The sequence below is a fragment of the Argopecten irradians genome, chromosome 9 (assembly GCF_041381155.1).
Source record: "Argopecten irradians isolate NY chromosome 9, Ai_NY, whole genome shotgun sequence".
Taxonomy (NCBI): domain Eukaryota; kingdom Metazoa; phylum Mollusca; class Bivalvia; order Pectinida; family Pectinidae; genus Argopecten; species Argopecten irradians.
The window spans coordinates 28,883,708-28,911,662 of NC_091142.1; the positions used below are offsets into that span (position 1 = coordinate 28,883,708).

At 33.7% G+C, this 27,955-nt stretch overlaps 1 protein-coding gene across 1 annotated transcript; it reads left to right on the forward strand.

Annotated features, from left to right (window-relative positions):
* Window positions 1-55: 55 nt before the first annotated feature.
* LOC138331995 (uncharacterized) lies at window positions 56-27,932 on the forward strand. The gene is made up of 25 exons (XM_069279904.1): window positions 56-205; window positions 598-712; window positions 1,526-1,743; window positions 2,894-2,987; window positions 3,658-3,852; window positions 4,770-4,937; window positions 8,956-8,976; window positions 9,370-9,662; window positions 10,265-10,351; window positions 10,838-11,227; window positions 11,795-11,886; window positions 12,332-12,395; window positions 15,304-15,489; window positions 15,887-16,128; window positions 16,710-16,965; window positions 17,113-17,247; window positions 18,120-18,291; window positions 19,750-19,937; window positions 20,338-20,583; window positions 20,860-20,980; window positions 21,520-21,658; window positions 22,098-22,379; window positions 23,388-23,849; window positions 24,166-24,777; window positions 25,084-27,932. The coding sequence occupies exons 2-25, from the start codon at window positions 658-660 to the stop codon at window positions 25,544-25,546; spliced, it is 5,181 nt and encodes a 1,726-aa protein (XP_069136005.1). The 5' UTR covers window positions 56-205; window positions 598-657; the 3' UTR covers window positions 25,547-27,932.
* Window positions 27,933-27,955: the final 23 nt, after the last annotated feature.

Consider the following 27,955-nt stretch of genomic DNA (forward strand, 5'->3'; position numbering starts at 1 on the left):
GCTAAGTGACTCTACACAAAAGAATTTGGTGTACCGTGAAAATTGTCTTTAGTTAAGGGTTAACCAATGTATGTGTTAAACAATTGATTAGGTATGTAAGAAGTAATGCATTCTGCAAGACCCAGTATACAGTGTTGACATAGGAAGAAAATGTCTGCTGCATTCGTGAAGACAATGGTTTGATCATACATGGAAAGAAAGGAACGTAAGTAATTACTTTATTGTCATCTTTTGTGACATACCTTTTCGACAATTATATTCCTCTGTAGAAAATGTTAATATTTTTTTTTCTAAAATATTGAATATATCATACATTAATAAATACTATTTCAAATGTCCGTACCATTCTTTTCTACACTTTGTCATGGGCATTCAGAGCTTCATTCATATCAACATATGGTATGAAAAAAGTCTTAAAATATAAAATGTATATCGAAAGTGATGGACAATGCCTTTCAGATCATTTCACAATTTTGTTTTAATTTGAGAAGTTGGTATAGATTTTCCAGATATGATAACATGTGTATTGGTCAAAATTTTGACAAATTATTCATTCCCACTGTTGTTATTACTAATGCATGTCGCTTTTTGTTATAGGTATTATATAGTACATGACCAATGACTGTGAAATACATGTTTGGTTTTTGACCAAGAAAGATGACTGTTACGAAACTTGTTTTCATTATTGTTTATGTGGTGCACTTTGGTGCATGTAAGTATAATTTTAACCGGCAGAAGAGTTAGCAATCAACGATTTCACGAAAAAGTTATTATCTATATCTAATGAAAATATGTGCAAATTAAATTATTGTAGTCATACATTGTAGATTGCAATGCAATATAATATCACATGTTTGCCTCTTCGTCGATGTCGACGAACATTTATTTATTTAATTAATGATTTTGTAAATTTTGTATGATAGTACTAGTATATCGTCGTAATATTAAACGTATAAATTGAATATGTTTAAGACAGCAAATTTTGGATTTGAAGTCGGACAATGAAAACTTAATTATATAATACACTAGAAATAGAAATGAATATAACAGAATAGATGCTCCACCGCCGACAGAGCATAAATGATATTCATCATTTGAACAATAATTGGCGTTTAATCGTGTATATATATGCCTAATTAGCACAAAAAATAACATAAAAATTTTTTATTTCGCCTTTGGTGCATGCGCAATCATTACTTCATTCCATATAAGATATAGTGCCACAGAATTTTTTCGGGATGCAATTAATTGTTTTTCATATTTTTAAATTGAAGTAAAATAAGAAGCTCAAACTTTTCAATGGTGGTAATGTAAGTAACTTTTGTAACTGAATAAAAATAATAAATCGTCTGTTCCTGTTTTTGATAGTGAAAAAAACCCATTTGTCAGCGATGGAACATCTTTAAGCAAACTTCGTTTGTAATTTCTCAATAAATAGAAATATTACTCTTCTCATCCTTAAATTGTAACATAAAAGATTTGTATCAGGAAACTGATCTATCTATGCTTTTATTTTTTATTACAGGCATCAACTGGACTATCACCATGTTTATCGGTGGAGATCCCTCATTAGGTCGCTTTTATCTCGATGTCCACGGCACAAACTCTCACCTTAATGGAATTTATTTAGGAAACAGATTTAGAGTTAATGAAGTAAAACTGTTAAATGTAAATTACAATTTCGGTAAAATCGAAAGTGCACGGATATATACATCTTCATCGGATGGCATTTGGCTTACACAGGTAATATTAAATTGAAGTTATTTTTAGCAGTTATTCTAAACTACACTTAAAGTTATATGTGCCGTAACTGGGCGATAATTTTGACATGCTATTTTTTCATCATTAATTTATTAAAAAACATAAGTTTTAATGAATAAAGTTGTAATAATCATTCCAACGGCTTCAGATGACTTATAAATGCTAGTTATAACACAGAAATTTTGTACTGAAAAATTGTTGTTTTTTATGCCTTAAATATGTTTAAATGAAAACATACCTGCAGAAGTCACTTTATAATTACTAAAAACATCGTAAAAATGTGTAATGAAATTGTAGACCACAATTTGGCTTCATGGTCTCACCGTATGTACTCATTTCACTTCACTATTGATGTAAATAAATGATAATTGGCAGTACTGCCAAAAATCATTTTCAACTCTTATTTGTACATGTAAAATTAAAACATATGCATTGAAAGCACTGTAATTTTAAAACAGTTGGTAATTTTTGGTGATGAATAACATATTAAAAGCTCATCTTGAGTGGTGAGTATGAAAAATACGGCACATATAACTTTAAATATATTGATCACTGTTTCAAATTTTTAACTGTTTTTTTTGTTGTTTTTTTTTGTTGTTGATGTTTTCTTGTTGTTGTTATTTTTCCCCTCTTATTTGTTTACTAAAGCATATTTTTGGTACAAGTTTCTATATAAGAATATTCCAATGAACTACTGTATATCATACGGAGTATGCGGACTCTTTCACATGCGAATATGAAGGATAGGGATATTCTATCCGAGGGTCACAAAATGTTTTTAAACCCATGGCGTATCCCTATTCTTCATTACCACACTTGAAACAAAACTTCTATTGTACTATAATCATGGTAAACCATATTTATGTTTAGAATTGCAATTTTGTGCCAATATCGGATTTCGTTATAAAAGTTTTTAAACATTAACTTTAGACAAATAACATTACATTGTCTATTCCTAAACCGATGATCTATACGATACTTATATTCTTCTGTGTGGAAAGAAGAAACAAGTAACAGGTCATGTTTGATTTTTTTTTCCAAATTTGACCATTCAGTTTTTCTACCTGTTAATTAAACTTTCGTTTAGAAATAATTGTTAACTGAATATTTCTTTTCCATTTTAATTCCACAGCTTGTAATGTACGACGGAACACATTCATATACTTTCCCTTGTAGCTGTTGGGTAGATGGCCTTGACAGCCCTTCCCATACAATGACAACATTCGGTATGTTTACTATACTAAACCAGCCATTTTTCCATGCGATTAAAATTAGCGTATTTTGCGGGCGATAATAATCCGAGAAAAAAAATAATCGACAAGAAAACGATTCAACTTAAAGTACAAAAGAGCTTTAGTATATATATAATATAATGTAATTCTTTAGAAGCAATATTCTCCAATATCCAAATATTTCATGGACAAAAAGATGTTAAAATGCCAATAGGATTAGACACCAGGCATAACCTTAAGATAGCCTTCGCAAGATAGGGGGAGATAACTCCTTAATGAAGAAAGATATAATGGTTAATCATATTTATTCTAACTATAAATCAGCATTTTCTTTTTATTTTTATGTAATAACTGAATTTATTGTGACAGGATTCTAAATATACTTGATCGTATGTCTGTTTGGTGATAGTGGTTTTATTCGCCACAACAGATACAGGCCATATAAGTATTTTCAATGCGACAAACCTAAATGTCTATCGAATACGTGTCACAATGACATCATAACAATATTTAGTAAGCCCTTGTTGTGAGCAGTTTGTGATGGCCAAGTGGTTGATAAAGGGTTCGCTGGAATTAAATTTCTAATTTTAGATCCTGAGGTCCTTCGCGAAAATTATAACCCGTTATTTTACAGATTCATGTATTTTATGTGTTTTTGTTTTAGTGAGTGATCCCTGTGAGTTATTACCAACAACCATTCCTCAATTAGAAATGCTCCGTCCTACCAACATATTACCAATTGACTCCAGTGCCCCTTTGACAGACGGCTGGTACTCTGGAGGGCAGTATCTGCTTCTTACTAGGAGTCCAGCCCTAGACTCACCTCGATGCGGTGCTGATTCACAAATCTGGATGAATGGTAAATCAAACTAATTTCCATCTGGAAACGGACAATTAATATGTATAGATAAAATTGCTGTGAATTGTTTTTTTTTATTAAATTCTCTTGCCTATCAAATCGCTACGCAAAATTTAAAAGAAAAAGAAATTATTTTAACACGGAATCTCACAAAGCAAAACATTTGTCTTAGAAAAGCATTGATTAGTATACTTTAGGGAAAAGTTTGTGGTATAAACATGATATGGGCATATTCTTTACATAGGCAAGTTACAGGGAGGATATAATATTACTTTAAAAATCTCTAAAATCTGGAAAAAAAATGAAAATTAGAAAAAAAACTTAAGTACATATTGAAAAGCATATTATGTGCTTTTTATTATCATTAAAATCAAAGAAAAACATGAACCAAAATCTTCAGATAAAACCAGAAGGGACGGTCTATCCTATCTACCTTAGCTTACATCATTTGATTTCTCTTATTTTCAATTTATTGCTATTCTACCTATAACATTTGTGGTTTGTATGTCCTTGAACCTTCTCTTTTTCGTTTTCTTCTTGTTTATGAATGTGTCGTATTTTCCATGACTTTATTGCTAAATATTTTACTATTGACGATATTGATGTTGTAATTGAGGGTGTTTTGACTTAATTTTCTTGTTTTCAGTTTTCGTATTATAAGCCGGATTCTATTACTGTTTTACTATTATATCGCTTTTCTAACGAGACTTTTTTTAGATGAATAGTTTACATGAAATCGATTTAGAATGTTAGAATATTTCAGACTATTCTCTTAGACTAGTAGTCTTATTTATGTTCTTGCTTGTATTATCCTTGGTGGTCAGTAGATTGACATTAGAAAAAATATTCATGGATAATTTGAAGCAGTATGCATTATCATTTTTGTTTTGCTGTCGAACCGCATTAAATGTTTATAGGCACGTTCCCAGTCGCTGATGGAAGCAAGCACGCCAGGCAGTTGTGTATTACTGACCGCACTTCAGGTGACACTTGTGCAAATACCCAGTCTGTATACATAGAAAACTGCACGACTCACATGATGTACGAACTCACCACACCGCCAGATAATAGTGCATATTGCTTCGGTAAGAATAACTCATAAAAATACATTGTATGCTCTGAATTCTCCATGATTTGTCACTTTCGTCAATATATTATGGTCACGTGGAGGTTCATTATACATTGTAGATGTTTCCAGTTTTTGAAATATTACTATTGTGACGTCACAACCAGGCCATCATTTCATGAGTTTACATTCATTTTCAACCGTTAATTTCCCCTAGAGTGGTGTCCTACGGTCACCATTCTTCCTTTAATCTTCCTTTTAAAGGTCCACTAACTTTCTCAAACAGCTTTGAAATTTTAAAATGGGAATGTAAAAGGAGATAGAATTTTTTGTAGAGTAGTAAAACTGTTAGCTTACGTTGATACTATGCTTATTATCAAATTCTTATCAATTTTAATACATGTAAATGTAACTTTATTTTCATAGCGCCGGTCGTCTTATATTGCCCGCCGTCGTTCTAATTACCGCGAGTCACTTGACTCTTAACATATAGTTTACGCATGGACCCTTTTGCATTGTAACCTCATCTTTCGTATGCTATTAGTGTTTTTAAGAAACTTTTATTTTTTATTCGGAAAGGTGCATTGGCCTTGAAATAGGCTCCATATATAAATACACAATACGAAAATATAGGACCATGCTGATGCAAACAAAGGCCAACAATGCTGTAATAAATGGCAATCGGATTAAAATACAGATCACCATTATACACTACGTCCACAACGTAGTATATAATGTTGATCTGTATTTTAATCAGATTGAATAAATTGTAATTTGGAGGTCGTTATTTTGCATTTCGACTTGGTTATTCCCGTTAACAAGCATAGTACCAATATTATTGTTATAAGACGCTCCATATTTAATACATAATAAAAGGAACTCAGATTTGATTGATATGTGGTTATATAATAGAATAAAGACATAGGGTGTAACTAGAGAGTATTAGTTTTCATTTCAAATAAGTTTGCATCCTCGATACTACCGAGGTTCCAATCACTTATAATTAGAATCTCTACACCACTGGACTATCTCATAGTAAAACTGAAAGCAGATTAGAGGGAAACATTTGAATCAATCACAGGTCAGCAAAAAAATCTCTGAAGACTAAAGAGAGCGACGCCCAACTTCAAAGCCACACTGTCAACCAAAGTGTACGGTTATATGGCTCTTTTGATGTGCATCGAAAGACTAAATTACCTGTTCTGTTCTGTTGCCTCCAGTTTTACAATGAGATAGTCCTGGGGTGTAGAGATCGTAATTATATAAGTAATCGGGACCCCTGGAGTATCGAGGATGATAAGTTTGTAAAAGTGTAATATGTTTAAATTTTAAAACTGTTCGGAAAGGAAAAAAATGATGATATTCGTCTATTTTATTTGAGTTTAGCTGTTTTATAATTAATATTAATTTGATAAATATAACTGGTAATTACTTCCAGAAATATTAAAGCGTTGACATAGCTATTGTCTGTAGAATATCTACAATGAAGAAAAACATGCGCCGTTTGTTCGTTCGTTAAAGCAATATACGTAACTGATATATACATATATGTGTGTAGACACCTTTGTTCATATCAGAACCACAACAGTGTAACAAATCATCGGTATGATAAGGCAAATAGCTTTGTGTCGATAACGTTACGCAACACGCGTACATTGTATACAAGTCTTTTGATCGTGCCAAGGACGTATCTCACTTCTTTGATCGTGTACATTCACGATACACTGTTCAAAAAACTTTGTTAGTATCTTGAGATCAGGAATCGAGGTGCTGTTTGAAAGGTGTATAATGAAGATATTTATAATGTCATTATAAAAGATAACATTCTCATTTTTTTCTAACGTTGAAGATATGAAATACACATGCCGACAACGATTGGACTGGATTAAATTTTACAAATGCTTACATTGTTTTTTTGGTGACAAAAATGTATTCCGAACTTGCTTCAATATATTTTTATGACTTTTTTTCCTCGCACATTTTGTCAAAAGTGACAGACTGCACCACAAACTACGATTTAACGGTATTTCATTATGTTAGTCTTGATGCGTACGCACTTATGTTCAACTTTGTGCTGTTCAACTGCATCAGGTGATACATCATTTTATTACATAATTTGTTTACACCAATCTATATATGAAGAAATATAATATTTTCAACTATTACACCGACCGTCCAATAAAACCTTATTATATTGTACGGTTCGAAGTTATATTGCACGCTTCCATGGAAACGTTATATTGCACGGTTCGAAATGTTATATTTCACGGCTTTAGGAACACCTCGATGTTGTTGTCTAGTTTTGTAAAAGAAATTCCGAGGAATTGTGAGTAACAGTGAGTTACGTTATTATGACGTCATAAAGGTTCACGCTCAAATTCGCGCTGGATTTATAGATCTCGAATCAAGCACGTCATGTAGACGTTAACTGTACCGAGTAAAGGACGGACACGATGAATGTATTAGATCAAAAGGCTGCAAGCAGGTCTAATAATGTGAAAACAGACAATAAGACATCCAAACCGGATTTACAACGTGACGTACGTGGGCTAAACGTCAATCTTCAATAGGATATTAAGTTTTTTTCCGTACAGTACGGTGTTGATTATTTTGTTAAGTGATTGTCGTATTCGTTTTATAAATGAAAAACTGGTGATTATGTAATAAAACAAATATTCCATGGTTACTGTGCTCTAGTTCATAATATTTACCCCTTGGTGATGGTAATTCAAGAACTGTTATATTGCACTCGGCCTTTGGCCTCGTGCAATATAACATTTGTTGAATACCATCACCTCGGGTTAAGGCACAGTAACCCATGAAATATTTGTATAATATTTAACGGGAGACAATAACTTAAGGGATATAATACCTTAAGTATATTTAGTTAAATAAAACAGAGCAATTTTCTGCTATTTTAGCTCACGTTTATAGTCTACCTTTCCGGAGCAAAATTTATAGGTTTCTTAAAATATTAATAGCATAAGAAAATATATATCGATGGCGTAAGATGAGGTTACAACACCAAACATATGCAAGAATAACAACAGTGGAAATTCATTTCGCTGTTTTGCCTTCTAGCACAGTGATATTCAACTAACGCGCGGTATTTAGGACAACGGCGGGAACATGGGACGACCCGCGTTATGAAAATTAATACATGTATTTTATGTATTTGAATTAAATTGTTCAGAATACGTTAATGAGTGTAGTATTAACGGTAAGTTAATAACTTTTGTGTCTCTGTAAAATTATCGATTCGTTGTGTATTCCCATTTTAAAAATAAAAAATCGTTTCAGAAAGAAGTGGGCCTTTAACTTCTGTAAAGATGATTTTTTTTTGAGGAGGTAAACTATCAGAAATAATTATCTTCAAAGTCCTGAACAAGTGATTCATCTATGGCGAACATATATTATGTTCAGTGATATTTTAAATATAAGTCAAGGTTGATTACAGAATTACGGCTTACTACTCATAATGAACCATTTGTTTTGGTATTCATGAACTAGAGCCCAAGTAGATTACTACAACTTTAAATTTCACAAGTTAGTTGTGCAATTGTCACGCAAATTATCCCTGAATACTCAAAACATATATTATTAGAAATATCTAAAATACGGGTATTAGGACATGTTTCCAAAATCTTTTATCGATCCATCATGACCCTCACATGAAGTACACTTAGTGTAATAAGAAACTGTTGTACTGTATAGCGTTTTAAATTCGTGAGGTCAATATTTCCCGGTTTACTATAAGGAGCATATTCGCGGAAAGTAAATTTCGTGTTTCATCGATCTCCATATAACACATGAATTTAAACAATTCTATCTTTCTTAGATATATATTTTGTTGGCGTTTAGAATCCACGGATTTTAGTCAAAATGCAAATGTATCGAAAATAAATAACTCACCATTTAACCGGTACACAGTGTCACGATCATTGTACCGGTGTATTATTCATACATGTAAGTGTTTTCCAATACTATTTCGTGTAATGCCACCTTGGTGTAATGTTGTATTTTCATTTCTTCCATAGACATCCCGTCGGATTCCACAGGTAAGTTCCTCTTGATTAGATATGCACACGTCCGGGAATGTTCTAGTGTCCGTACCGGCATAAAAGTTTTTCTCCTCAACAAATTAGTAATTGTAATTTGACTTGTTCAACCTTTTTACGTAGAAATATGTAGCTTCTTACTTTTGAATAACAAAATACATCATTGTTATTGAATGTTCAAAAGTTCCAAACGCAGCTTCAATAGGGCTGAATTTAGTAAACTATCGCTTGGAACTAGTGCTTGTCTCGCTAGAATGGTTGCGCTAGAATATGCTTGCACTAATTATAATTGATGATTGCGCGAATTCATCATAGGGATTATATATAATATGTTCGAATATTTTGACTGAGCCAAAATAAGTATATTGAAAGTATTGGTCTAAATTATTTCAGATCCGCCTCCATCTTATCGACCAACAAAGGCTAAGATAAAGTATGAATTATTTTGGAACAGCGGCTTGATCTCGAACAATGCACTGAATTCAAACTTAAATGAAGAGCCTATCCTTCGCTTCATTTGTGATTTCGTAAGAGACACGAGCAATGCCTATTTCTACGTAGTCTACTTCTATGTCGACGGCAGATATGTCAATTTCGGAAATGACATGATTGTTACCGGGAATTTAGAAGCGTTTGTGACGGAGAAAACTCTCGTATCAAAGTTTGGTTATGCAGCTGGAATAAATGTAAGGATAAATTTGTTTGATTTTCTGTATTGTATGTTTATATGTTGTTGTTATAGAAGAACTATATTCGCAAAATGCAAAATTACATTTCGACATTATTTGTTTGGTATCTGAATGTCATTACAATGACTCATTGATCAACAAGTGACAACTTTTATCATCTACATTTTATTGATTATCTGTACATGTATGTATATAGATATATATTTAATAGAAGATGTATATTCACAAAATGTGAACAATTGCGTTTCCACATGTTAATAATTTTATAAGACAAATAAATCATACATCATATTGTTTGTATTTACTAAAATACTATTTGTTTTCTGTATTTATCGATAATGCGATTCATTTATGTAACAAAAGAGAATAAAACATTATGAAATTAAGTATATCCTTTAAGAACTTATACGAAAACCTATAGGAATTGATTCGACTTTTGACATTCTAAAAAAATCATTAGAGTTAATAGGACTTTTCAAACAGAATTATATTATCAAATTTGTATTTCAGGTAAACATAAATATTGACTGTGCGTATTACAGTTTAGTAATATTACATGAGGAGTGTTGTTATGAATGGTTAATGTTGAACTATTTAAGATTTCGTGTAGTATTGGAGTAAGATCATCTCGAAACGGACAGACAGGATCTCTTGTAACTAGCGAAGGATTCTATGCTGGAATGAAGGTATAGTTATCTACCGATACAATTTATTATAATCCAAAATGTCATATTTCTTCACAAATGATTAAAGATGCTCCACCGTCAAAATCAGGAGCAGGCAAATTACTATTTTACTTCAGTTACAAAATTTACTTTCTTTGCACCATTAACACCATTGTAAGCTTTGCGCTTTAAGCTTTTTTTTTTACTTCAAGATAAATATTTCAAAATAATTAACTGCGTCCGAAGAAAATCCATGGCACTATGCCCTAGATGGAATGAGGTATGGGTTGTGCATGTACCAAAAGCAAAATAAATTATTTTATATGTATTATTGTTTTAGTTAGACACATATATAGACGATTAAACATAAGTTATTGTTCAAATGATGGGTATCGTTTATGCTCTGTCGGCAGTGGACCATCTTTAATGTTGATATCAATCCTTATTGAACAGCAATTACTATTTGAATTGTCAGTTCACTATAACCATGAGTTGCTATATTTACAGATGCTTAATGAATCTGTGCCTATTGAACGTGGTAGGAGTGCGACAGTGTACTTCCAGCAGACTGTTCCTTTCGGATGTATGCGTACTTCATCCTGGTTTCAGAACAGCGGTGACTGCAAACTCAATTTGCATATAAGGAAAACGTCAACAGAGAACACATGCTACAGTAATACGATCCAACACCGAGGGCAATGTGATATCGAAGTGCGGGGTGAGACGACATCCCTTAACAGTGATACCTGGGAACCACAGATATACTCTTTTGAGCTGGCCTCTGTTGAAAGTATGAGGGGTTACTTTTGGCTGATAACTCGACAGTTTTCATTCCAGTTGGAAACATCTAGTTCACATCACCAGTTTTGGGAAAACTCCAAATCGGATTCTGTTCAGGTTCGTTATCGTGTGTTCATCTGACATGATACCAAAACGTCTTAGGTAAAGTTACTTTTACCGTCAATAAGTCCCACCTTCTGGTGATTGTGAGGTCACAAGAATCAGGTCAAAATATGACCTCAGATCACCGGAAGGTGGGACTTCATGATGGTAATTGGTACGGTTTTATAACAGGCCTAGGAGAGGAGAACATTTAGCGGTCACACCGGGATTCGATCTCGAGACTTCCGAACACTAGCCGGATGCTCTACCAATTGTGCTTCGTATGCGTGGTTACCGATAATCGAGCCAGTCCAATCCCGCTACAATCCTCCCTCTTTTTTCAAAGTGTTCGCTCTTGAAGATATCTGAAAACCTTATACCACCATCGTGAGTATTTTAGTTGAGCGCCAATTATGTAACAGGAGTCAGACTGGGTTTCAAATGCGAGACCTCCGAACACTAGCCAGATGCTCCGTAGTACCGATTGAGCTACCTGGTTACCGATAATCGATCCTCTACGTTCTGTTTAGATTTGCTATGAACACTAAACATTATTAACGTCAGCGTTTTGATTTATGCCAGGTGACCGTGGATGAAGGAGCAGACGATCGTAGTTGGCAAGGAAAACACTGCCGTGTGTTCTGTGATCCACACATGATGTCGTTTGATGGACTGTGAGTATTATCGTCATGACAATATTGTAATCCTTATCATTTAATAGTTTTTTTTTTTATTATTATCAGTAATTTTATACCTTGTCCGATCGTAACGACGACAGTAAGATTTACATAGATCCAAATGGTTGCTAATATAGATTTGATTCAGAATGAATTTTTCATGATGGTAAATATGTTGACAATCACAAGGAAAAAGCATATGCAATTCATCTTAATTCCCTTTTTACTATGATTTCATTCGAAATGTACAATATTTGATTTTGTTTGTTTTTGTTTTCGCTTGTTTTACAATTGATTCATAATACAATTATTAAAGGGCTCAATCGCGTGTAAAATTATGTTAAGTGTTATGTACATCAAGTTATAATTTTTGTTCATTTTACATAGTCATGGATATAGTTTTGAAATATGGACATAATCGATGCCTCTTTGTCTTTTGTAGGAAATACGAACTGCAATATCCGGGCTCATTTCTGCTTTTCAAAAGTGAAAACCCTCCAATCCAGGTAAGTTTTGTAATGTCCATAACTACAAACGTATAAAATAACCTGATTCTATTGCGGGCTTTAACATTTTCCCCCTGACTGTTATCGAAACTTTAATCACTCATTGTTGTTATAACGTGTTTCCACGAATTTCTGTCACTGACATATACATATAATGTACTTTGTAGATAACGTTTCTGGTGCCGAAGTATACTTTTAGATAACGTTTCTGGTACCGAAGTATACTTTATAGATAACGTTTCTGGTACCGAAGTATACTTTGTAGATAACGTTTCTGGTACCGAAATATATTTTGTTGATAACGTTTCTGGTACCGAAGTATTTTTTGTAGATACACGTTTCTGGTACTGAAGTATACTTTGTAGATAACGTTTCTGATACCGAAGTATGTTTTGTTGATAACGTTTCTGGTACCGAAGTATATTTTGTAGACACACGTTTGTGGTACCGAAGTGTATTTTGTAGGTACATGTTTCTGGTACCGAAGTATATTTTGTAGGTACACGTGTCTGGTACCGAAGTATATTTTGTTGGTACATGTTTCTGGTACCGAAGTATGTTTTGTTGATAACGTTTCTGTTACCGAAGTATATTTTGTAGATACACGTTTGTGGTACCGAAGTAAATTTTGTAGGTACACGGGTCTGGTACCGAAGTATATTTTGTAGGTGCACGTGTCTGGTACCGAAGTATACTTTGTAGGTACATGTTTATGGTACCGAAGTGTATTTTGTAGGTACACGTGTCTGGTACCGAAGTATATTTTGTAGGTACACGTTTCTGGTACCGAAGTATATTTTGTAGGTACATGTTTATGGTACCGAAGTATATTTTATAGGTACATGTTTATGGTACCGAAGTGTATTTTGTAGGTACACGTGTCTGGTACCGAAGTATACTTTGTAGGTACACGTTTCTGGTACCGAAGTATATTTTGTAGGTACACGTTTCTAGTACCGAAGTATATTTTGTAGGTATATGTTTCTTGTACCGATGTATATTTTGTAGGTACACGTTTCTGATAAAGAAGTATATTTTTTTGGTACATGTTTCTGGTACCGAAGTATATTTTGTAGGTACATGTTTCTGGTACCGAAGTATATTTTGTAGGTACACGTTTCTGATAACGAAGTATATTTTGTAGGTACACGTTTCTGATAACGAAGTATATTTTGTTGGTACATGTTTCTGGTACCGAAGTATATTTTGTAGGTACACGTTTCTGGTACCGAAGTATATTTTGTAGGTACACGTTTCTGGTACCGAAGTATATTTTGTAGGTACATGTTTCTGGTACCGAAGTATATTTTGTAGGTACACGTTTCTGATAACGAAGTATATTTTGTAGGTACACGTTTCTGATAACGAAGTATATTTTGTTGGTACAGTTTTGTACCGAAGTATATTTTGTTGGTACTGTTTCTGGTACCGAAGTATATTTTGTAGGTACACGTTTCTGGTACCGAAGTATATTTTGTAGGTACACGTTTCTGATAACGAAGTATATTTTGTAGGTACACGTTTCTGATAACGAAGTATATTTTGTAGGTACACGTTTCTGATAACGAAGTATATTTTGTAGGTACACGTTTCTGATAACGAAGTATATTTTGTAGGTACACGTTTCTGATAACGAAGTATATTTTGTAGGTACACGTTTCTGGTACCGAAGTATATTTTGTAGGTACATGTTTCTGGTACCGAAGTATATTTTGTAGGTACATGTTTCTGGTACCGAAGTATATTTTGTAGGTACACGTTTCTGATAACGAAGTATATTTTGTAGGTACACGTTTCTGATAACGAAGTATATTTTGTAGGTACACGTTTCTGGTACCGAAGTATATTTTGTAGGTATATGTTTCTGGTACCGATGTATATTTTGTAGGTACACGTTTCTGATAACGAAGTATATTTTGTTGGTACATGTTTCTGGTACCGAAGTATATTTTGTAGGTACATGTTTCTGGTACCGAAGTATATTTTGTAGGTACACGTTTCTGGTACCGAAGTATATTTTGTAGGTACACGTTTCTGATACCGAAGTATATTTTGTAGGTACACGTTTCTGATAACGAAGTATATTTTGTAGGTACATGTTTCTGGTACCGAAGTATATTTTGTAGGTACACGTTTCTGATAACGAAGTATATTTTGTAGGTACACGTTTCTGATAACGAAGTATATTTTGTTGGTACATGTTTCTGGTACCGAAGTATATTTTGTAGGTACATGTTTCTGGTACCGAAGTATATTTTGTAGGTACACGTTTCTGATAAAGAAGTATATTTTGTTGGTACATGTTTCTGGTACCGAAGTATATTTTGTAGGTACATGTTTCTGGTACCGAAGTATATTTTGTAGGTACACGTTTCTGATAACGAAGTATATTTTGTAGGTACATGTTTCTGGTACCGAAGTATATTTTGTAGGTACATGTTTCTGATAACGAAGTATATTTTGTAGGTACACGTTTCTGATAACGAAGTATATTTTGTAGGTACACGTTTCTGATAACGAAGTATATTTTGTAGGTACACGTTTCTGGTACCGAAGTATATTTTGTAGGTACACGTTTCTGGTACCGAAGTATATTTTGTAGGTACACGTTTCTGGTACCGAAGTATATTTTGTAGGTACACGTTTCTGATAACGAAGTATATTTTGTAGGTACACGTTTCTGATAAAGAAGTATATTTTGTAGGTACACGTTTCTGATAACGAAGTATATTTTGTTGGTACATGTTTCTGGTACCGAAGTATATTTTGCTAATACACATTTCGTTTACTGAAATATATTTTGCAGATACACGTATCTGGTACTGAAGCATAGTTTGTAGGTTCAAGTTTCTGGTACCGAAGTATATTTTGTAGGTTCACGTTTCTGGTACCAAAGTATGTTTTGTAGATACAAGTGGAGATCACATCATGTAATCGTAACGGTCGATCCCCATATTGCGCATGCGGCGTTCTGGTGGTTGCTGGGAAAGATGTGTTCCAGATCTATCTGTGTAATGGGCCCAATTACATCAACTATAAGTCATGTCTTGATGGTGTCCTGAGAGTGATCAAACGAACCACCAAGAATTATGAAGTAAGTTGGAAGTTATCATAAATTAATACTCTAAAACTTCTTTCCATGTATTATACAGGCGCTAACACCACGAAATCAATTCATGTACAAGTATAATAAAACGTTCACATGTAAATCGCGAATAAAAATCGCCGTAAAACTAAGTCGTCACGAAGTTAAGTTTTCTTACAGTAGTTGACAATTTGAAATTATTACTTCGATTACTCTCTAATAGTTAAACAAGAATCCTTTCAGCCTTTCAGTAATAAAACCCTGTGATCGAGTGTTTCAAAAACGTTCCCGGTATTAGAGTATTTGTTGGAAAACAAATATATTGAAATTGCACAGCAATACAATAGTATTGGTAATTGATATATATGTCACATGATTAACGTGGAAACTATTTTCACTGTACCAGATATACTTGCCGACTGGCGCCGTTGTTAGAGTGTGGCTCCGATCCAATGGTCTTCTGGATGTCGACATAACACCCACATTCCATGAATACAGGGGGAGTGTATCCGGTCTCTGTGGGGACTTTGATGGAGATATAAACAATGATTGTGTCAGCAAAGATGGTAGCTTACCTTGTCGAGAGAAACCGATCCCTAACCAAAGGCCGTATTCTTATCATCCGAACAGTTTCACACAGTCATATAGGCAAGTACATACCGTTTTACTTATAACAAATAAATATTTAACCAGCAGTGAGATTTGATAAAATTGCAATAGTTAATCTTATTCAAAGATTTATAAGTGAGACTTATAAATCTTTGATCTCATTTTACACGACGTTTATCAATTCCAATCCACCAGCAATTAACCAAACCAGAATATTTTGTTTAAAACTGCATAGCTAGTTTAACATTCAGATGTATTAAAGGCCAACAACCTTTGTGAAACAAAATCAAGTTTCTTAGACAATAAAATTTATCATAAGAATATATATATATCGATGACCTAAGATAATGTTACAATACCTAACGTAACATTTAAAAGTGAAGACTAATAGTTTGGCGCAGTGATTGTCAACAAACGCTGGTCAATTAGGACGACGACGGGAAACATAAAACGACTTGCGTTATGAAAATTACAAAATAATCAATCTCGTTTTACATTTCCATCTGTAAAATTAAAAGCCATTTCGGAAATTGAGTTGGCCTTTAAACGGATATAACAAATCAACAAAATCTTGAAATTGTAGTGTAAATTTTGTTACATATCCCGTTGAATGTTTCCAGACTCAGCGCTGCCGAGAATCTACTAAACACTAACATCGATACCGACTTACTACCTTCCTATCCTCGGTCACACGAGACATGTTCATGTGCCAATGGTATCCATGAATCACCACAATGTTCAGCAAGACAGTACGCTATATGTCCAAACCCCGGAAAGGAAGTGATATGTACCGCCATTAAAGAAACAACGTTGAGAAAAAAGCGACGCGCTGAACGCATCAACAACAATTACCAGCATCATGACATCATAAAAAGAGTAAGTACATTGTTAAAGAGAAGTGTTTCATTAGAATGCAATCCTTACACATTGCTTTACTATTTATAGAATGCTTATACAAGTAGGCTGCAAAAATTGTGAGAAGTCTATAATCACTTTTAATACAAAACCGCTTTTTTTCCACAGTCCACAGTAATTAATGAATCTGAGGCTATCCAGCTATGTACGGAAGCCCTGAATACCGTGACGAACGAAGCCTGTTCTCAGATCGGGGTCAACTCCTCAAGTGATGAGATCGATAACTGTGCTGCGGATCTCATGGTGAGGATAATGGTCTATAAATTGGGGCACTTAAAACACCTGTTCGATATTGAACTTTGTTCATAGTGCTGATTAAGTCTTTTGAGCAAATGGGAGATGATTTCTTAATAAAGACATTATTGGAAGGAAATATCGAAAGAAATATAACTGTGAAGAGAGCGAGGATGTTAGAGGTTGTTTTAGATTCTTAATCTTGGTCTTAGTGACTTAAGACTTATGTAACTTCGACAACAATAGATACAAAAATAATATTTAGGTTTCCATTACAGCCTTCGTAAGAACTCATTGGTCTTGTAAAAAACTTTCAAAATCATTAATATAAATTCTCTGTTTACAAAAGAAAATACCTCCTATAAATGTACGTGTTAGTAATATCAGTGTTTATATCAATACTTTGGCTAGGGTATAGTCATCCTCAATATAATATGGGTTACTTTCACTGTCGTTACATCCACCACTGGACTATGTTATACTAAAACTGAGGACAATTCAGATAAAAAAAAAACCACTGACCAATCACAGACCCACATAGACTTCTTTTGAAAATAAGAGAGAGCCCAAAGTCAAAGTCACAAGTGTACCGTTATTATACGATACATCTGTCTCATTTGTGTGGCACACAGAGCATTTAGCTATTGGCGTAGTTCGGGTGATATACGCGTGAAAGTAACCCCTGTAGTATCAGGGATGGGTTATAGATATACAGAAGGTCATGAAAGAACATTTCATGGAACCATTTTTCTTTTCCTGGATACAGTTTCGTGTGACATTTTAATGTTAGATCGATTCAAAAATCTATAATTCAGATGCATAATTCAAAATTTATTGTAATCTAAAATGAAAAGACCATTTTGACTGTTTAATTTGAAAAGCTTACCGGAGATGGAAATTGGACCAAGTATGCCATAGATAGAAGTGAAAGCTTGTGTCTAGAGACGTTAGAAAAGAATACAACTCTACAGGAGGAGAACCCAGATATAAGTAACATTATAAGGAATAATACCTGCCCTCTAAACTGCTCAGAACGTGGATCTTGCTCAAACGGTAAGAAATATTCCTGAACATATGAAATGCACGATTCACATCTATATTGGATACGGAATTGTTATGTTACTTATATTTCAGTAAATTTGCAAATATGTGATCTAAAACATATGCTTGTCAGTGTAACAAATACCCAAGATTAAAAAAGAAAAGAAAAAAAGACATCCCAATGATATGACAATGAAATATTAACGAAGTAAAATCTCATTAGAAAAATGACTATGACCATTTATAATAATAAAAATCATTATGCTCAATATTTAAGTCTACTATCACTGTCGTTATATCCACTCCTAGATTATGTCGTAACTATATAATATACAAGAATTCGATTATTTTGATTGACAAAAGCACCTGACCCATAGTTTTCCTATGAAAAGTCTAGAGGTGGCTATAAAGACAGTGAAAGAAACCCCCCTACCGTTTGGTCATGTTCGGTCTCTGATTTTTGTAAAGGTTCGAAAGACACTCATTGTAATGTATTTTGTCACTAGCTAGGTTTCCAAAACTGACCTCTTCTCAATTAAGTTAATGTTATAAGAAAAGGGTAAATCCCAGCTGAGTTTTGTAAACATTTTGTTCTTTGCAATCAAAAATTTTGAAACAAATTCCGATGGATTTCCCATGGAATGCTAATTTCTAAGTCATTTTTCAGTATGAAAATAGAACTCTTTTGGTATACGTTTTATTTGAATATCTATTAACAGAAAAGAAAGCTAAAGGACTAGATATGGTAATAGCCCCTAAATCTACCAAATTTCAAATTAAGTATTTAGAAAGTAAGTTGCTGCGTTTGAAATATTGAATACGCCCCTGATAAAAATTTAATGATGTTTTTGTTGACAGAAATAATGTTTTTGCATGGTAACTTTGCATAAATTATGCAAAAAAAGTTTTGTCAATTTTAGCATATTTTTTGATAGTTTTTCTTTTGAAAACAATAGAGCACAATTACCTAGAACAAACTTCATATTTTAAGGGAATTACCAGACACGAAGAATACATCATTTTGAGAAAAATATTTTTTGTATTATAAAAATGGTTGCCATGGCAACTAGAACTGCTATATTACCTAATAGCACTATCAAATATGTCAGGTATGTAGTTAATATTTGAGATGCAACATTAACATCTTAAAATAACAGACTTTGAAAAATAGCGGATTTGGGGGCCACAAAAGACCCTTACCATATCTAGTCCTTTGTGTATTTAAACATAACCTGGCTAGGAAATATAAGATAAACGTGTTGGATTAATAGTGGACATTGCTTATCATCTGTTTAATATTTTTAGATAGGTTAGAAAATAAGTAAGAAATCAGACCGCGAACAATTAATTGTTCGCGGTCTGATTTCTTATGCAAGTGTATGCTGACTACATGGGTAACCAACAATAACTCGATGTAAGTATTGTACATTCAAAAATTGTCTGTTTTCTAAAATTAGTTTTACACTACAGGTAAATGTGTGTGCCAAGACGGATTTGCCTCCGACGATTGTTCCTTTGACCTCAACAAGCCTTTACAGAATCTTGGCCTCGAGAATGACGGACTGTGTGATATTGACGAGGGTTGTAGTTACGTAGTGGTAGAGGCACTGGAATTTCCTTCGGATATCAACATCACATGTCAATTCAGCGGTCAAGCGGTGAGTACCACGCATGCATTGCTACAATTTAGATATGAATGGTTTATTTTGAAGATAAAGTTGATTGATTCTTTCATATTGCTTGACATCACATTGATAAATAAGGTCAATTTTGAATGTTAGATATACCTCTCAATGTATATATGGAAGATATCACTCTGCTGAGATAAATTTTCGATAATATAGCTTGTGCTCAACATTTACAAAGAAAAATGCACACGAAAAAAGGTGGTTGACCGTATACAGTAAAGAAGTTACATATTTTCTCAATAAATGTCAGCTGCTAAAACATTGGATTCGTTTTGTATCTGTTCGATAATGAGGGTAATACATTTTTGTTGTCTGATATTTTCCTTTGCTTTACTATTCATTGTTACATAGCCATTATATACATTTTCAGACGTTGGTCGGGGATATTAGCCACACAATGGACGAGTCGAATGTAACAGCGGATCTCAATACGTTGTTTACCATTATATGTGAACTACCTGTAAATGACACACCATCCGATCGACTTGGGATCGAATACAACGTGTCTGTGGCTTTGGACGGATTTGGATTTAGTGACCCAATCAATTTCGTCGTGATTGATACAGCTTGCCAGGATTACGTTAATAATTCTGGAAAAATCACATTTTACATAAAGGTTTGTAAATCGTTATAAGGCATACAATGTTAAAGACAAAAGTATACGTAGTGATGTCTTGTTTGGGGTAGAATTACTTTTGTCCGAATGAAAATACCTAATATATTAAAGACCTATGTTCATTTTCTAAACCCAATTAAGAATTTCAATACTCTGTAATATTCTGTAAGCAGTCTGAAATATTTTTTTTAATTCTTGTTTTCATAGGAAAGATTGTGTTTCGTTTTGTTTAATTATGTCTAGTGATTTTTGGCTCAAATGTTATTTTAACTATAGGACGGATTTTGTTACATTAACGGAACCTGCTACCCTGAAGGGTCATACAAGGAGAATGCACTATGTCTAGAATGTAGACCGGAAGAGAATCTGTACATGTGGTCAAATTCCTCAAACGAAGGTTAGTGCATAATAAATTGAAAATTTTATTAAATATAAGAAAACTTTTCATCGTGTATGTCGACAAATGGACGTATGACGCTACGCTTACTAACATATGATGTCATAATAAATACCTGCACACAAAAGGGGATAACTCTGTAATGTGTAAATACAGAATGACTGCGTATTACAATGTAAACTGTAACAAAACATCCATATGTATGTTATAGTTTCCACTATAACTTACATGTGTTCAGTTATTTGAATTATTATGTTCTATGTATGTATGTGTCTCTTATTGAATACTACGTCATAATACGTCATGTTGAAATATGTTTTCAGATGTTTTTACAGTATATGCAATTGACATTTATTTTTCCTATTATTTTATTTGAATTGCACTTAAATTTATCAATAGCCCCTAGTTGTTCTGCCTGGAAATCGACAATTTTTGTCACTTGAACTGAAAACTACACATTTTATTAAAATCCATACCTTTGTATATTTTTTTTATAGTTTTAGGTACATATTAATGTCCTTTCTGGTATTGATTTACAGATTGTGTTGTGAGTGACAAAGAAACTGTAGACCCTTCAGATGACGTCATCATTATTGTTATATCAGCGGTCACTGGATCTCTCTCCGCTGGTCTCCTTGTTTGTGCCCTGTGTTGCTTTTGCAAAAAGAAAGAAAAAAGGTAAATGAAGGATTTAATGGATTTTATTTATGCCATTTTCAATGCTGGAGGGGTTACTATCTCTGACGTTATATCCACTCCTAAACTAGCTCATAGTAAAACTGGAGACAATTCAAGAGAAACAATGACAATTGTACCGTTATTAAATTCTTTTGATGTACACCAAAGGACCAAATTACATGTATCTCAGTTTGCCTTCAGTTTTGTTAGGAAATATTCCTATACGATAGTGATAGTAACCCCTGCATTGAGTATCGAGGATGTATTTACATACATAGTCTAGTCGAGTGAATGTGTATTACATACCAGTGTTACCGTCAATTAGCAGTTTATTTCATCAATTATAGATCATGTCTGACACACTCAATCAAGTTAAATCAAAGTTGTAAAAGCAACGTTTACAAATAAATAGATAATTATAAAATTATCATGTATTTAGCAATCAGGAGGTAGAGGATATTTCTATCAACGATGCTGTCGATGAAGAGGAAGGGAAGCCTTGTATTGCTAGGTTCGATGACGACGAGTTAAACACTGGTAATCAGATAGAAGAGAAGACTAAATCATGGCAGCCAAAATGGAACCACTGGACGGCAATTCCGAAAATTCGAAGTGCAAAACATCATCTCCAGGATAGTATTGTACAAGATACCTTTCACATAGCAAACGAATCTACGAAGTGTGTAGAGGTCACAGAGCAGGACTATCAGATTGAAACAAGGTAGGTCATGATAATAGTCAACCGAGTATAATCAACACCTTATAAATATATTATAATTTCTAATCGTTTATGTTTAAGCATGCATTTATACACTAAAAATTAAGAGTATGATATTTGTTCTTTTCATTTTTTTTCACTTTTTTCTTTCTCTTCTTGAATTTTTTCTCTAGGCTAGCATGAGTTCAACCCCAAGAAAACACTGTTTACTTAAAGGCCCATTACCTTTCCGAAACGGCTTTTAATTTTTGAAATTGGAATGTAAAACGAGATTGATAGCTTTAAACATTATTAGCTTACCGTTAATACTACACCTGTCATCACCTTCTGAACAATTAGATTAATTTAAAAATTAAATGTTTATTTCATAACGCGGGTTATTATGTTGCCCGCCGTCGTCCTAATTACTGAGCGTCAGTTGACTATCACTGCGCCAGACGGCAAAACAGCGAAATAAATCTTCACTGACAACATAGTTTACGCATGAAATCTTGCATTTGTTTGGCATTGTAACCTCATCTTAAGCCATCTATATATATTTCCTATGTTATTTATAATTTTAAGAAACTATTGTTTTGTTTCGGAAAGGTAGTGGGCCTTTAAATTTTATTTATTTTTGCGGTTACTTTTAATCATTTTTGCATGCGATTAAATCGACAGAAACTTCGTGAAAATAAACTTAATAAAGCATAGTTTTCCGTGATGCAGTTTTAATAAGCGTATAGAAATAATAATCACTTTATTATATATGACTAGACGATGTTATATTATATGACAATAATTATATTGCTTGACGAAACTTTAACAATTGTAATTTCAATACACAAAAGTTGATTGAAATCTGTCCATGAGTGAAGCTATGATAATGCATAGAAAAAAAGGTTGACAATATGTAGATTTTATAACAATAGCATTGAGAACTCAATGATTATGTCACACAACAGCTAGATCATTTTACAGCCTGTCATGTTAGGTATAGCTCTCCCTACAAGCGTTCTTGTATGTTTTCAGCAACCATGTGAAGAGAGCAAACTCGGTCGACAATATATTCGATAAAGATAATAAGCAGACATCCATTACAAGTCCTCACCTAATGATAGATGAAAACAGGATTCCAAAGGAAGTAGAAAATGAAGCAGACAGAACACAGACGGATGGCGATATAACGTTGGATACTCCAAACACAGCGACAGGCTTACAATTTTGGATATATAACGAAAATCAACCCACAAGTGATATTGAGACTAACAATACATCCATTGGAGAAGGTAGCAAGGAAAAAGAATCAAAGGAACCATCAGATATTTCAGTTGATAAAGGGAGACGAAAAAAGAAGAAAAGGAAAAGAGAACGTAGAAAGGTTGAGCCAGAATGTTCCATCGGAGATCTAGCGATCATTACCGAAGATGATAATGACAGACGAGAGAAGAAAAAATCAAGGAAGAAAAGCAAAAGGCAAAAGAAGGATATCAGGTAAATACGTTAGTCAAGAAAAATAAGAGAAACCAAGAAAATCCATAATGTCATATAATGCGGAATTATCAATATACTACGTAGATGTGGACGGCCGTTATATATCATAACTATAATGGTGCCTGATTATGAACCACATAATGTAACATAACATGACAATCTTTACCGCGAATTAATTTCATTATTTCCTGCAAAACAACTTTTCCACATCGGTTAATTTTATGTCGATTTTAGTTGACAATTCGTGGCTATCTATTTTTTCAAATGTGCAACTTTAGCGACTATAGGTATTTACTTCAATGGCTGATTTTTTTAGCCCTCAGCCGAAACCAACCAGCATAGACGGCGGCAAATGGGATGAGAAAGAAGAAGTTGCCTCTCTACCTAATGAAGGGATACCTGGGAGTAGCAGAAACGAAGTGAAGACAGAGGATGATGGCGTAAGGACAGACTCAAACAATAGTCATCTTATCTTCGTAAGGTCAAGCACTGAAGCGAACTTGGACTTTGCAAATATATATGAAGCAGAGCCTGACAAAGACACACCGAAGAGCAACACTGGAACAAAAGAAGCCGAAATAATCGAACAAATCTCGAACCTAAGCCCTCAAACACCTGATGTCCCAAGTACAGAACGAGACTTAAGTGATGACACATGTATCACGAATCCAACCACAACCGCAGCTGCAATAACCAATCCTTTCCTCAAAGAAGATGCCAAGGCGAGGGAACCAAATCTGTTGGAATCCATACTACAATTAGATAAGTCAGAGAATAAGAGAAAATCCAGGATGAAAAAGAAGAGGAAGCATCGGGAAGAAGAGCTGGAATCGCCGATTGAAGACAGGAGGGTTATGACTGAACATCTTAATAGACGAGAGAGGAGATTAATGAAAAATGAGGACATCGACCACAAGGATGGTATAAGGTAAGCCTGAGATTGATGAAACTTACAAAGGAATTAACTTAGTTAGGGCACACATCCCTTCCTGCATTTTCATTGAAGCATTATTTACGTGGGTATCTATATATTAAGCATTTTAGATACAATCAATCGACTTATAATTTCTATTTGCATTGCTAAGCATACGAATATATAATGAATAAAGTGTAACGATACAAAAGACACTTAAAGTACATTGTTAATTAAATGTTAACGCTGCATATATCAATACATTATTAACAGTTTTTTCGATTGTTATATATTAATTGCATTACATTTGTGTCTTTTCAGCCAAAATGTCGAAGACAATAACTCGAACATTTGTTCAGATGAGGGAGCCCGTGTCGCGACAGAGCAGAAAGTGAAAGCTTCAGAAAATGAAAATAAGATGGAGACCGGAAAGGATACAGATAAAATAATATTAAGTCAAAATGACAAACATCTGGATATTCCAAGTTTGGAATTGTTCGGTAACGATGAAGCAAATATCGACACACAATCAGATATCTCTGTTGTCTTCGATGATTCGTGTACCGATGACGTAATTGGGGACGGAGAGGCGGCACCGTTGGAAACGATATTACAACCGACTGCAACAGTTGAAAAAGGAAAGCAAAGGAAGAAAAAGAAAAGAAGGAGAAAGAAAAAGAAAGTGGTACCTCTGCCATCGAATGGAAAGCCAGCTTTGGCTACTCATAAAGGGAATGAAAAGAAAGTTCCGAAAAAGTCAAAGAAAAACATTAAAAAGAAATAGAAAGAACTTGAAAATCTTGAATCATTTCTAATAAATTAAATGTGAATAAGCCGTTTGTGGGTAAATAGGATTTTAATATTTGAATATATATTTTTTATTTCTGCGTTGTATTATACATTTTTTCGTTTGATCTTTCTGTAAACCGAGCAAATAGTGAAATCATTTGTTTTGTATTGTATACTTATAAATAACATATATTATATAACAAACAGTTTTTGAATATGAAATATGGTATATGAACTCTTAGAACTTTGTTAAATTCTTGTTGGGTTTGGTTTTGTGGCATATCCATTTCACACAACCCTACTTTATATATCATATTGACTTATCAAATGTGTAATAGTGTAATATATGAATATATTCATATCTATATTTATATTAGTAACACATATCATAACCAGGATGTGGCTTATTTATCATATTTAATTTCAATTAAAGTTAAACTGAAATGGAGTTGTCTCCTTTCTAGATAATTTTCAAAAAGAATTGTGCCGTAATTTTCATACTCACGAAACAAGAAAAGCTTTTTAGGTCACCTGAGATAAAGTCTCAAGTCGCCTTTTGTCCTTCGTCGTTCGTCTGTGTCATATGTCCGTAAATAATTTACATTTTCGACTTCTTCTCCAAAACTGCTGAAGCAATTTCAATGAAAATTTGCACAAACATTCCAAGGGGGCTGTGGGAAGGGCCAAAAGGTGTAAAATTGACTAAAATCAAATAAAATCATATACTCTTCATAGATAGAAAGGTATTAAGGTCCTTTACAAAAATTGTGAATTATATGACCCTGGGGTCTCTCGTTTCCCCTGGGGGGGTTAAATTTACTAAAGTTTATATAGGGAAAACACATTTATGAGCATTATTTGGTCACTTTTAATAGGAAATGAGTCAAACGTTGTTAGAATTATCAGTTCGAGATGGCAATTGAATCCTATTAACAAATTTTCCACGACTGACTCCCAGGGGCCTTAAGGGCGGGGTCAAAAGGGGTCAAATAGGCTAAAACTTCAAACTTCTTCTGAAAATCTGGAAATAGTAGAATCTAATACTTCTCATATCTGGAAAGGTCCATTATCCATTACAAAATTGTGAATTATATGACCATGCGATCTTACGTTTTCCCCTGATTAGGGGGTCAAGTTTACTATAGTTTATATAGGGAAAAACATTTATGAGCATTTTTGCTCAATTTTCATAGGAAATAAGGCAAATTTGGTTAGAATTATTAGCCTGAGATAGCATTTTATTATCATATCCATATTGGTCCTGGCGGACCTCCTGGGGGCATAGGGGCGGGGCCATAAGGGGTCAAATAGGCTAAAACTTCAAAAATATTCTTCTAAAATTCTGAAAATGGTAGAATCAAATTCTTTATATAGATGGAAAGGTCTTAAAGTTTTCTTTATAAAAATGGTGAATTATATGACCCTGGGGTCTCACGTATCCCCCTGGGAAGGGGGTCAAGTTTACTTTAGTTTATATAGTAAAAACACATTTATGAACATTATTTGCTTAATTTTCATAGGAAATGAGTCAAACTTGATTATGATTATTAGTCTCAGATGTAGCATTTAACATCCATATCTGTCCTCGCTGACCCCTGGGGGACCAGAGGGGCGGGTCCAAACAGGGTCAAAATGACTAAAATTTCAAAAAATCTTCAAAAAGTTGACAGGTTTGATGGAAGTAAATACTCTTCATAAATTAAAAAGTCAAATCTATAAAATCAAGGGCCAATATATAGTGTTTATATGCTTTTGTTTCATTCTTTCATTCTTTTGTTTCATTGTTTCAAACTGTTCCTGGACATTTGTTCTCAGTAATGAAGCTTGCAGCTGATTTTTTTCCCGCTTTGCGTGCGTTTATTGGATTTCATAGTAATTATGGTAACTATCTTGTCATTATTGGTGTTATATATCTGGTATATGCGCAATCAACAAAGCCATCCTATAATGTGCCTGAGAAGACCTCTGCTGCTGTAATATATAACAAAGACATTGCCTACCAGTTTGCCTCTCACTAGATAAAGTTTGTTATTGTCAATGCACTACAAATCGTATCTTTACAGTTTTTGGACCTACACTTTTATCTGTACATGTGTGCAAGGAAGATTGATGATACTGTTATCCTTGTATTTATCTGCGAAGAAAGAACTCCGGTACTTTGTTGATAACAGTTGTGATGATTATATTAACCATATCAGGGTCTTTTGTTTTTGTCTTCTCACATCAATTTTATTTCTAGTTGGATAGAAACATTATCAATTAACGTTTCTGCAAAGCTGAATGGGTTGTATTGCAGCATTTCTAAGACTTCATCATTTTTTTTTATCTGTTGCTTTAATGACATTTTTTTCAATAATAGAAATAAAGGAATATTTCGTAAACTATCTGTTATTTTGCTTCTTCT